Here is a 13,260-nt window from a genome sequence, read left to right as displayed (position 1 = left end):
GCATTTGGGGCATTTGCTCATAGCATTGACTACTTATGCTCAATTTTAAAAAAAACCCAAAATCATTGTAGCTCATGGGATAGCTGGCATAATAAGCTTTCATGTAGGGAACAGAGATGTCGAGGGCACCTTCACAAGCATACCAAGAGGACCTGACATTTCAGCCTATTACATGGAGTGTGAAGGTGACAGCTTTGATTTACAATTGGATTTTGGTTTGATGCTGTCAAAGAAATCGAAGACTTGCAATTCTCTCTTATTGTTTGTGTGCAATTGGGAAATCCACGACCACGAAACTGGCAATTACACACTCTTGAGGAGTTGTCACAGTTTCAGTTGTAAGCCAGGAATTTCCAATGGTATTTAAGAAGCCTCCTACATTGGGGGTGACCTACACTTTCAATGATTTTTGTAAGGTCTATTTCTACATACATGACAAAAAGGAACTTTGCAGGTAAGGCCATTTGGTACTGCAAACATAAAAGAGTACAGGACCTGAGCAGACCCTTCTGCCCTCCATGTCAGCACCATTTATGATTCTAGTCAAAATAAACCCATCTGCCCTCTCATGACCTGTATCCCTCTATTCCCTGCATTTCATGTTTCTGTATAAATACCTCTTAAATATTGCTTTGTTTCTGCTTTTATCACTTACCCTGGCAGAATGTTCTAGACACTCTATGTGGGGAGAAAAACAAACTTGTCTTGCACATCTCTGTAGTGCCAGTACACCGATGGGCTTAATGATGCACGGAGAGATTGTTTAGCTTGTGGAATCTTACATAAAGCATTCAAAAAGGCCTCCGAACTGAAGCACGACTCACATTTAAAAGAGCAGTTGAAATCACTGTATCAGTGGAAACGGCAGCCAGAGAAGCAATTGAGTTGCAGTCAGGAATTAATGTAAGCAGGAACAAAATTTCAACACCTAAGCAGAAACCTGCCTGGTTGAACAAATTGTGTTACCATTGTGGCAGGGGCTCACAAACAGCAGGCCAATGCAAACTTAAAGGTGAAACTTACAGAAACTTCCGCCACCTCCAACGGGATCCCACCACTAAGCATATCTTTCCCTCCCCCCCTCTCTCTGCATTCCGCAGGGATCGCTCCCTACACAACTCCCTTGTCCATTCGTCCCCCCCATCCCTCCCCACTGATCTCCCTCCTGGCACTTATCCGTGTAAGCGGAACAAGTGCTACACATGCCCTTACACTTCCTCCCTTACCACCATTCAGGGCCCCAAACAGTCCTTCCAAGTGAGGCATCACTTCACCTGTGAGTCGACTGGGGTGATATACTGCGTCCGGTGCTCCCGATGTGGCCTTTTATATATTGGTGAGACCCGACGCAGACTGGGAGACCGCTTTGCTGAACATCTACGCTCTGTCCGCCAGAGAAAGCAGGATCTCCCAGTGGCCACACATTTTAATTCCACATCCCATTCCCATTCTGACATGTCTATCCACGGCCTCCTCTACTGTAAAGATGAAGCCACACTCAGGTTGGAGGAACAACACCTTATATTCCGTATGGGTAGCCTCCAACCTGATGGCATGAACATTGACTTCTCTAACTTCCGCTAGGCCCCACCTCCCCCTCGTACCCCATCTGTTACTCTTTTTTATGCACACATTCTTTCTCTCACTCTCCTTTTTCTCCCTCTGTCCCTCTGAATATACCTCTTGCCCATCCTCTGGGTCACCCCCCCCCGTCTTTCTTCCCGGACCTCCTGTCCCATGATCCTCTCGTATCCCCTTCTGCCTATCACCTGTCCAGCTCTCGGCTCCATCCCTCCCCCTCCTGTCTTCTCCTATCATTTTGCATCTCCCCCTCCCCCTCCAGCTTTCAAATCCCTTACTCACTCTTCCTTCAGTTAGTCCTGACGAAGGGTCTCGGCCTGAAACGTCCACTGCACCTCTTCCTATAGATGCTGCTTGGCCTGCTGCGTTCACCAGCAACTTTGATGTGTGTTGCAGAAAATGCAATAAAGTTGGACATATACTAAGAGCACGTTTGCCAGACATAAATTACTGCATAGGGAAGACGAAAAAGATAGAAGTCAAGTTGCAGTTTCAATAAGAACATTAATCAGCATGCTGAGGATGAAAAATTTGATAATGATAAGATATATTTTGTGAAAACTAACAGGAGACAAGCAATATGGCTTACACCAGAAGTGAAAATCTAATTAATTAAAAAGGAATTTGACACTGACTTGTTTTAGTCATTCCACAAAATAAGTGTGAACGTCATTTCAAAGATGCCTGCAGCGATCCAACTAAGAACTTAAACTGGAGAAAAGATAACTCTTGTGAGAATGACATTCTTAATAGTGAAATGACCAACAAGCCACATTGAGCTTGCATGTGTCAAAATCAGGAGGACCAGCATTGTGGAGCCATGATTGGCTGAGACAATTATAACTTCATTGGAGGTCCACCCACCAATTACATGCCACATCCCCTGCAAAAGAGTCCACTGAAACCAAATTAAGAAAGGTACAGGATAGTGCCTCAGTGATGTTCAAGAATGGCACTGGAAAACTCAAACATATCAAAGGTAGTGTTAATTGAAGGTGTTACACCCAAGTTGGGTGGATCCCATGGGCAACATAAGTGGACCCAGTCACCAAGAAAGATGGGTCCGTCAGCATCTGTGGTGACTTTAAGGTCACCATAAACCCAGTGAAAGTAGATCAATGTCCTCTGCCCAGGACAAAGGATATCTTTTTATCCATTCTGGGAAGACTTAGTTGAAGCTTACAGATGGAGTTGAAAGAAGAGTAAAAGTGTTTCTCACCATAAATACTCACAAAGGGCTTTATCGCTATAATACGCTTATTGTTGGAATAGCATCTACACCTGCACTCTGGGAGAAAGCTATGGACCGGGTGCTGCAAGGCTGCCTGGGCACTCACTGTTACCTAGATGATATCATTGTTGCCAGCAAGGCTGACAAGGAACATCTCCAAAATCTCAATATATTGTTAAAAATATTAGAAGGCTATATGGCCAGAGAATGACGCACCATGTGTGAATTCTTTAAACCAAGTATCACTTGCTTGGTCACACCATTGACGCACAAGGTTGATACAAGTGTGCTGAGAAAGTCAAGCAGTTGTAGATGCCCTGAGACCAAAGGATGTGTCACAGTTGTGGTCTTTTTTTAGGATTTGTCAATTGCTATAGCAGGTTCCTGCCAAACCTGGCTACTGTGCTCCACCCCTTGAACTCATCACTACAGATCAGGAAGAAATGGCAATGGAAGTGATTTTCCAAAAGGCAAATGAAATGGTGATATCAGACACTGTACTCACACATTATAATCCATACAGTCCAGTGAATCTTGCCTATGACCGCTCACCTTATGTTATTGGTGTAGACATGTCACATTACATCAAGAAATGAAAAGGTTACCATCCAGAAATGAAAGGGTTACCGTACGAAGAATGTCTGGCAGCTCTTGGACTGTATTCCCTGGAGTTCAGGAAAATGAAGGGGGATCTCACAGAAACATTCCGAATATTAAAAGGCTTGTACAGATTAGATATGGCAAAGTTATTTCCCATGGTAGGGGATTCTAGGACAAGAGGGCATGACTTCAGGATTAGAGGATGTCCTTTTGGAACTCAGAGGTGGAAAAATTATATTAGTCAGAGGGTGGTAAATTTGCAGAATTTGTTGCCACGAGTGGCTGTGGAGGCCAAGTCGCTGTGTGTATTTAAGGCAGAGATAGATAGGTTGTTGATTAGCCAGGGCATCAAAGGGTATGGGGTGAAAGCAGGGGAGTGGGGATGACAGAAAGAATTGGATCAGCCCATGATTGAATAGCAGAGCAGACTCGATGGGCCGAATGGCCTACTTCTGCTCCTATATCTTATGGTCTTATGTTATGAATGATAGAAGTGGCATTGCATCACGTTCCCTTACTGCTGCTGAGAAAAATTACACACAGATTGACAGAGAGGCCATGATTCTTGTTTGGAGTATAAAACATTTCAATCAGTATTTGTATGTGAGAGAGTTTACCCTCATTATTGAATAGCAGCCACTGATGTCCATTTTCAATCCACAGAAGGGTGTTATACCAACAGCAGTGGCACAAATGCACATATGGGCTCTGTTTCTTAGAGGATACAATTTTATGATTTTATTCAAGAGGATAACTTCAAGAGGGTAACTAAGCACAGAAATGCTAATGGATTGTTCTGTTTAGCCCTGGAAAGAAAAATACCTGAAACATTCACAAAAGATAACACTCATTTTGGCATATTCTCCCAAATTCAAATTGAAAGTTTCCCTATTACAGCAGAAATAAGAGCATAAGACATAGGAGCAGAATTAGTTCTTTTGACCCATCGAGTCCGCTGCACCATTTCATCATGGCTGATCCACTTCACTCTCAAGTCCATTCTCCTGCTTTCTCTCTGTACACACCCTAACTAATCAAGAACCTTTGAACCTCTGCCTTAAGCACACCCAGTGACCAGGCCTCCACAGACAACTGTGGCAACAAAATTTTGCAGATTCACCAGCCTCTGACTAAAGAAATTTCTTCTCACCTCCACTCTAAATCAATGTCCCTCTATTCTGTGCCCTCCAATCCTAGACTCACCCATTACAGGAAACCTTCTTTCCACATCCCCTCTATCTCGACCTTTCAACATTTGACAGGTTTCAATGAGACTTCCCCTCAGTTTTCTATAAGTTCCAGTGAATAAAGACCCAGAGCCATCAATTGCTTCTCATACCATAAACCTTTCATTCCTGGAATCATTCTCGTGAGCCTCCTCTGAACCTGCTCCAATGTCAGTGCATTCTTTCTTAAATAAGGGGCCCAGAACTGCTCACAATACTCCATCTGAGGCCTCACTAGTGTTGTATAAAGCCTCAGCATTACCACCTTGCTTTTATATTCTAGACATTTCAAAATGAATGCAAATATTGCATTTACCTTCCTTACCACTGACTCAGTCTGCAAATTAACCTTTAAGGAATCCTACACATGAACTCCCAAGTCCCTTTGCAGCTCAGAATTTTGAATTTTCTCCTCATTTAGAAAAGAGTCTATGCTTTTATTTCTTCGACCAAAGTGCATGACTTATACACTTCCTTATACCGTATACCATCTGAAACTTTTTTTCCGACCCTCCCAATCTCTCTTAGTCCCTCTCTGCTTTCTCAACACGACCTGCCCCTCCGCTATCTTGGTATCATCTATAAACCTGGCCATAAAGCCATTAATTTCTTTATCCAAATCAGTGATATACTGTGTAAAAGAAGAGGTCCAAACACTGATCTCTGTGGAACACCACTAGTCACTAGCAGTCAATCAGAAAAGGCTCCCTTATTCCCACTCTTTGACAGCTGTCAATCAGCCAATGCTCTATTCATGCTAGTATTTTTCCTGTAATAACATGGGCTCTTATCTTGTTAAAACAATCCTATCTGCGGCATTTTGTCAAAGGCCTTCAGAAAAAACAAATAAACAACAGCCACTGATTCTCCTTTGTCGATCCTCATTGTTACTTCCTCAAAGAATTCCAGCAGAATTCCAACATGCTGACTTTGGCTTATTTTATCATGCGCCTCCAAGAAGCTCAAAACCAAATCCTTAAGAATCAACTCTGCAATCTTCCCAACTGCTGAGGTCAGGCTAACAGGCCTATAATTTCCTCTCTTCTGCCGTCCTCCTTTAGAAACATAGAACATAGAAAACCTAAAGCACAATACAGGACCTTCAGCCCACAAAGGTGTGCAAAACATGTCCTTACCTTAGAAATTACCTGGTGTTACCCATAGCCCTCTATTTTCTTCTCCTTTCTTAAAGAGTGGAATGACATTTGCAATTTTCCAGTCCTTTGGAACAATGCCAGAATCTATCGATTTTTGAGAGGTCATTACTTGACAAAGGGAAACCAGAAAAGAGCTCACACTGTCTCAGGTCTACATGACCACCCAAAATGGCTGGAATGTGCAGCAGAAACTCCAATTTTTAACAGGGCTGGAATGTACTTGCCCTTAAGCAGGGTTGGCTTATTTGGGAATTGAGAATTGTTGTACCATCCAGGCTGAGAGCTAAAGTGTTGGAGGAGCAACAGTACACGTCAGTCATCTAGGTATGGTCAAAATGAAAGGGTTGGCTCAAAGTTCTCTCTGGTGGCCTGGAATAGATTAGCAGATAGAGCACTTTTATATTAATAGGTGACTCCTTCAACCACAGAGCCACCTAGATCTCATCCTTCCTGTTAGTCTACCCTTTTCCAGCTACAGGGAGTGTTGCAACTTAAGGAACGGGAGGAGAGTTGAAAAGCAAAGCCAGACTAAGAGTTTAAACCTGCCTGTGTAGGGTGTAGTGTGCCTGCTACCACTAACCTTGGCATTATTTTAGAATGGTGCAACATGTCCTTCAGGACTTCCGGGGCTGTTCGGCTGTCTACAAACCAACATAAGGGTGGAGTGAAAATAAGTGAAACTGCTTGGATTGTCTGTGTCTAGAATTTTTAATTTATGTGTCATAAACCAGTAGAGTAGAGTATGTCATCAGAAGAGATTGTTTTGATCAGCCAAGCTAGCGACTGTTTTATTGTTAGGGTGTGTAAACAGTGAACTCCCAAGAACTGCAGAATGGGTGTGAACTTCTGGGGAAATTAGATTAGGGACAGGACAAGGAGCAAGGACTAACCAGGCAAAGGGCAAGTTTAGATGGAGAATTAGCATTGCCAACCTGGTCTGCCACAGCAAATATGTATCCAAGTTCTCTTGCCAAGAAGGACTTTGTAAGGACATGAGGCTGTCTTGGAATATTTGGGAAATGCAGGCAAATTTCTACAGTATGTCCACACTGTTTGAAGTTGGGACTTGAAGGAAAAATAAATGGAGTCCTTTCTACCTTGGTATGGATTTTGTGTGACATTCCAAATGTAGCACTGAGATGTGGAAGAGATCAGCAGCAGCCTGAATGAACTTAGTTTCAAAACTGAGATAACTATAAGCTTGAGTTCAGCATATAATACTACAGTCTAGCCACATGAAAGATTTTCTTTGAGATTGTAGGGAGTCACAGAAAGAAGTGAGGAGAAAGACAGCAGATTGAGTGATGGCCCTCAACATAACATGGTTCAATGGGAATAGATTTAGCACAATCTGGTTGTTCTTGAGTGAATTGAGGCTATTGTTTTTCAGCCTGGTTAGGCTAATCTCACTGTGATTAATTTTTGCAAATTCTACTAATATTTGCCTTCACTCTTAGAGAATTATAATGGAAAAACAAAGCCAGGTGTCAAATTCCCTGATAGGCAGTAGCTACTCAAAAATAGGAAGTGTATCACCCTAGCTTTTTAACCACAGAGCCTTATTTACTTTTGGAGCTGTATCAAGGAATTTTGAGGTTAGTGCTGCTACTAGTGAGAGTGTGAGTGAGCGACATCACCACCTTAAATGATCTTAGATCAGCTTAACTGTTCTGAGGACAGCAACGGCAAGACATTGACAACGAACGAATAAGCAGAAGTGTAGAGTGGATCTGACAGAGTTTATAACTTTATTGCTGCGTGGGTGCTATGGTAATCAGGGGTGCTTTTTCGGTAGATCAACTGGAGAAACAAGCTGTATTCAAAACTATACAGAGAAAGTAAAGCAGCTGCAATTTGTATGTGAAATTTCAGTAAATTTCTTGGTGGTGCTACGCTGGGGCTATAGCACCAGCTAGCACCACCTTAGCGCCGCCGTTGGATAGGACTGTGGAAGGGGAAAACAGAAATAAATCAAAAATAGTATACAACAGAGATAATAGAAAGGATAGGCAGGAGATGAGGCATAACCACAGCCAGTGGGATGCGTTACATGGCAATAGACGTATGGTGCATTTAAAACAGAAAGCAGGAAATACTGGACTGAAAGTGTTATATTTCAATGCACACAGCATAAGAAATAAAATGGACAACCTCGAATTTCAGCTACAGATTAGCAAGTATGACATTGTCGCCATCTCTGAAACTTGGCTAAAGGGTGGCTGCCATTGGGAGCTGAATGTTCAAGGATATACGGTGTATTGGAAAGATAAGTTAGTCAGCAGAGGGGGTGGTGTGGCCATGTGTATAAGAAATAATATTAAATCATTAGAAGGAATGACATAGAATCAGAAGGTGTAGAGTCTCTATGGGTTGAGTTAAGAAATGGCAAGGGTAAAAGGAACCTAATGGCAGTTGTATACAGGCCTCCAAGCAGCAGCTGGGATGTGGATTACAAATTATAGCAGGAGATAGAAAAGGCACGTCAGAAGGGCAATGTCATGATAATCGTTGGGGATTTTAACATGGAAGTGGATTGGGAAAACCAGGCCAGTACTGGACCTCAAGAGAGAGAATTTGTCTCATAGAAACATTCCGAATGTTAAACGTCCTGAACGGATTAGATATGGTAAAGTTACTTCCCATGGTTGAGTGGGTCTAGGACAAGCATGCAGGACTTCAGGATTGAAGAACGTTCATTTGGAACAGAAATAAGGAGAAATTACTTTAGTCAGAGGGTGATAAATCTGTGGAATTTGTTGCCATGAGTGGCTGTGGAGGCCAAATCATTGGGTGCATTTAAGGCAGTGATAGATAAGTTATTGATTAGCCAGGGCATTAAAGGGTATGGGGAGAAAGCAGAGGAGTGGAGATGACTGGAAGAATTGGATCAGCCCATGATTGAATGGTGGAGCAGACTCAATGGGCCGAATGGCACATTTCTGCTCCTGTATCTTATGGTCTAGGATTCCCTCAAGGTTAACTTGCAAGTTGAGTCGAGGGTAAGGGAGGCAAATACAATGTTAGCATTCACTTTGAGAGGACTAGAATATAAAAGCAAGGATATAATGTGGAGTCCTTAGAAGGTATTGGTCAGACCGCACTTGGAGTAATGTGAGTAATTTTCTGTCCCTTATCTAAGAAAAGATGTGCTGGCATTGGAGACTGTCAAGAGGAGGTTCATGCAAATGATCCCAGGAATGAAAGGTTAAAGTATGAGGAGTGTTTGATGGCTCTGGACCTGTACTTGCTGGAGTTTAGTAGATTGAGGGGGGATCTACTTGAAATCTGTTGAATATTGAAAGGCCTAGATTGTGTGGTTGTCGAGAGCATGTTTCCTGTAGTGAGGGAGTCTAGGACCAGAGAGCACTACCTCAAAATAGAAGGACATCCCTTTAGAACAGAGATGAGGAGGAATTTTTTTTTAGCAAGAGGGTAGTGAAGCTGTGAAATTCATTGCCACAGATGTTTGTGAAGGCCGAGTCACTGGGTGTGCTTACCGTGGAAGATGATAGCTTCCTGGATAGTCAGGAGGTCAAAGGTTTTAGGGAAAAGACAGGAGAATGGGACTTAGAGGGATAATAAATTGGCCGTGATGGAATGGTGGAGCAGACTTGATAGGCTGAGTGGCCTAATTCTGCTCCTATGTCTATGATCTATGTGGTTGTAGTTTTGCTCCCCATTGGGTCAGGACAAGTGACTTTCTCCACAACATTATGGGCAACAATGAATTTCCTTTGACTGGGTGTCCTTTAAAACAGAAAGTATTCTATTTCTCGAATGTTTGCTAATTCCCAGGATAATCTTTTCCCCATGAGTTTTTTTTAAAGAATATTTAGAATGGCACAAGAATAGTGCCTCTGTCTGTGCGGAGAGACCCCCTCCTCCCTGTGACTACACTGCTTCTTCGGAATGCTCTGATTTCTCTACCTGTGCTCACTGGTAGGTTATAGCCACCCACCCTCACCAGGTGTAGGTGAATATAGGGTAGTTTATAGGGTGCAAGACTTATGCAAGAGAATCCAGGGTAGTTTATGGGGTGGTGTGGCAAATGGGATTATTGTAGATAGTTTATATGGACCTGGTGGCCTGAAGGTCCTGTTCCCATATTGTGATAAGGAATGAAAGAGTTAAACATATGCAATATATGATTACTGGAAGCTTCACTGCTGACATAATGCAAGGGAAACTGTTTTCAAGCAGTCCTGAATTGTTCATCTTTACTGTGGTGGAGATTTTGATCCAGCAACAATGATAAACTAAACTAAATAGATATTATGACACCTCTGCATATTTCTTCTCACACAGCATTCAGCAAACGCACAAAAATTACTGCTTACTCCTTGAAATGAAGCATATCGCAGCATGTTGTACTTTACGTTGCACAACCTGTCATAGATCTATATCATTGGAATAGGATTTCATACAAATCAAAGAGCATAAAGATTAACTGAAGTGCAGTTTCAGAAATGGAATGATAGTTAAAGCCATTTGGCGTGATGACCCATGAGAAAGTTCTTCCTTCCCTCACTACCGAACCAAATTAACAGCTCCATATAGCACCATTTTATTTCATTACATTCCAAAAACTATTTCAATTGGGACCACAATATGGAAGTTTATTTACAAGTCTAGTTTTCCAGTAGTTCTACGTTGGTGACTGAATTGTTCCATGTTGACTTCCATTTCTTGCAAGAAGGCAGTGAACATTATTTGTATTCAACTTTCTTATACAATTACATACGCTACAGACAGCTGCAACTCCTGCATTTTGATGGCGTTATACTTTAAGATTCATTATGAATGGGATGGTGAAGTTTATATAGCTGATTTACATTTATTTATCTCACGTACATTGAAACAGACAGTGAAATACATTGTTTGCATTAACAGCCAGCACACTAATGATGTTCTAGGGGCAACTCACAAGTGTTACCACACTTTCTGGAGCCAATGAAGCATGCCCATAATGTTCCACAGAACAACAACAAATAACATCAACAATAACAGCAAAACAAGCCCTTTTCCCATCCCTCCCACACATATGCAGAGCTGGGCCTCAAACCCGAGGACAGTCTGCCTCCAGGCCTCCAGTTCTCATCCCCGGATTCTCAGACTCGCAGACGTCAGGCCTCCAAATTTGGACTTCACCCCAGGACTTTGACCTTTTCCCTTCGATTTCTAGACTGACCAGACCACTGACACCGGTGACCTAGATCCTCATGGCTCTTTTGGGCCACAGTGTCATCCATGCAGAACACAACACACCATGATCCGCGTCCGGCCTGGGAAGAGAAAGACATAGCCCTGGACCGAGATGGTGGGAAGTGTGCTGAAAAGAGAAATAGGCATTGAGTTTTTCAAGTGCCAAATTTGCTTCAGTGAGAAAAAAACTAATTGGAATCTGAAGCTACGAAACAAAACATCTGCCTGTAACCACAAATTTTCACATGCTAAATCTCCTGGAAAAGTTTAAAAGGCAGCTTAATACATAAGGAAAGATTTAAAAAATAGAACTGCAGATGAGGGATATGTAAAACAAATGCTGGAAACACTCAGCAGGTCAGGCCAATATTGATGAGAGAAAGAGTCAGTGTTTCAGGTCAGAGACATATTGGCAAAACTGAAAATGAAGTGAAATCAGCGTGTGAGGCTTGCAACCCCACAGATTGACAAACTTCTGCTGCCTTCTGTTCAGCTGTAGTGGAAGGTCTTGGACCTTGAAAAGGTAAGTCTGCTTCACTATCCACAGATGCAGTAGAACATCAAATATGAATTCTACTGAGGCTATAAGGCATTGGTTGGACTACACTTGGAATATTGTGATTGTTTTTGGGCCCCTTATCTAAGAAAGGATTGGAGAGGGTCCAGAGGAGGTTCACGAGAATTATCCCAGGTATTAAAGGGTTAATGTATAAGGAACATTTGATGGTTCTGGGCCTGTATTTGCTGTAACTCAGAAGAATTGTGGCGGCGGGGGGGGGGCGGGGTGTGCGGTTCTCATTGAAATCTATTGAATAATGAAAGGTCTAGAAGAAGTGAATGTGGGCAGGATGTTCCCTATAGTGGAGGACCCCTAGAATCAGAGGGCACAGAATAGAAAAACATCCTCCTAGAAAAGAGATGAGAACGAATTTCTTTAGCCAGAGATCGGTGAATATGTGGAATTCATTGCTACGGATAGCTGTGGAGGCCATGTCATTGAGTATACTTAAAGTGGAGGTTGATAGTTTGTTGCTTAGTAAGGGCATTGAAGGTTGCAGGGAGAAGGCAAGAGAAAAAGATTGAGAGGGATAATATCCAACCATGATGGAATTGTGGAGAAGATTCAATGGGCTGAATGACCTAATTTTGTTCCTATAACTTATGGTTTTAATTCATTAATAATGAGTAATTTTGTTCTCCCAATAATAATAAAGCGAAGTCTTTGTGCACTGGTTCCACAAGATAAAAAAGGTATTATTTTTGTTTTTAGGATATTCGACCAGGTGATGTAGCTAGTAAACGGAGCCTCTGGGAGAACAAAGCTGATTCTGTACAAAAGGTAATGAAATTGAAATTCCATTGAAGTACCACATGTATCTATGTTTCAGATATCCATTGTTGTTGAAATAATAGTGAACACTTCTCCAGTAGATAATTACACCTTGATATTTAAAACCTCAGTCAATATTCTTTAGCCTGCAGTCATTGACAAGGTAAACTGGTTTCACAAATTTATTCCCAGAAAATGTATTTCATAATATCCATTGTATGTTATAAACCAAATGAAGGATTATTAATGAGAAGCATGATAAAAAGCAACTTGGGAAATACAGGAGCAAGTTTAATTGTGTGTGATTAAGATACAGGGAAAATAGAATAAATGCTTTGCATGTGCAAACACGAGGAAATCTGCAGATACTGGAAGTTCAAACAACACACAGAAAATGCTGGTGAAACACAACAGGCCAGGCAGCATCTATAGGAAGAAGTACAGTCGACGTTTCAGGCCGAAACCCTTCCTCAGGAATCGTCGACTGCACTTCTTCTATAGATGTTGCCTGGCCTGCTGCGTTCCACCAGCACTTTTTGTGAAATGCTTTGCATGCTTTGTTTATGAATGTTTGTGGAAGTGAAATGTGTAGAACAGAATATATAAGAGAAAAGCGTAAAAAAGGAATTATTCTAAAAAAAACCGGAAAATGTACAGAATGATATAAAGAAATAAATAAGGGAGAGAATATAATCGGGTGCCACATCAATGTTCTTTCCTATTCTCTTATAACATGCAGAATTTCTAACTGACGTTGGATAATTGATGTTCTAAAACTTTCATTCATGCAATATATTTATGGTGCAGTTAAACTCAATTATAATAATGAAATAAACTTAAAAATCATTTAAATTGCATCATCATTGATTATTGCAATATTGTCAGAGATTTTAGTGGTGGTATTTGGAATAAGCCATGATTGCCTGAAAAGAT

The 13,260-nt window shown here is 41.7% G+C and overlaps 1 protein-coding gene and 1 long non-coding RNA gene across 5 annotated transcripts in view; one reads left to right on the top strand and one right to left on the bottom strand.

Annotated features, from left to right (window-relative positions):
• The window catches only part of LOC134355547 (uncharacterized), a 61,338-nt gene that overhangs the window by 20,612 nt on the left and 27,466 nt on the right, over window positions 1-13,260 (bottom strand). For all 3 annotated transcript variants that reach the window (XR_010020119.1, XR_010020121.1, XR_010020120.1), the window contains exon 2: window positions 1,864-2,031. This is a non-coding gene — a long non-coding RNA (uncharacterized LOC134355547). The remainder of the gene's footprint in view (window positions 1-1,863; window positions 2,032-13,260) is intronic.
• lad1 (ladinin) overlaps window positions 1-13,260 on the top strand; it is a 111,590-nt gene that overhangs the window by 81,567 nt on the left and 16,763 nt on the right. For both annotated transcript variants that reach the window (XM_063065560.1, XM_063065559.1), the window contains exon 10: window positions 12,268-12,336. In XM_063065560.1, coding sequence (XP_062921630.1) covers window positions 12,268-12,336 — 69 coding nt within the window. The remainder of the gene's footprint in view (window positions 1-12,267; window positions 12,337-13,260) is intronic.

The sequence above is a fragment of the Mobula hypostoma genome, chromosome 13 (assembly GCF_963921235.1).
Source record: "Mobula hypostoma chromosome 13, sMobHyp1.1, whole genome shotgun sequence".
Taxonomy (NCBI): domain Eukaryota; kingdom Metazoa; phylum Chordata; class Chondrichthyes; order Myliobatiformes; family Myliobatidae; genus Mobula; species Mobula hypostoma.
This window is presented reverse-complemented; position numbering and strand designations above follow the sequence as displayed.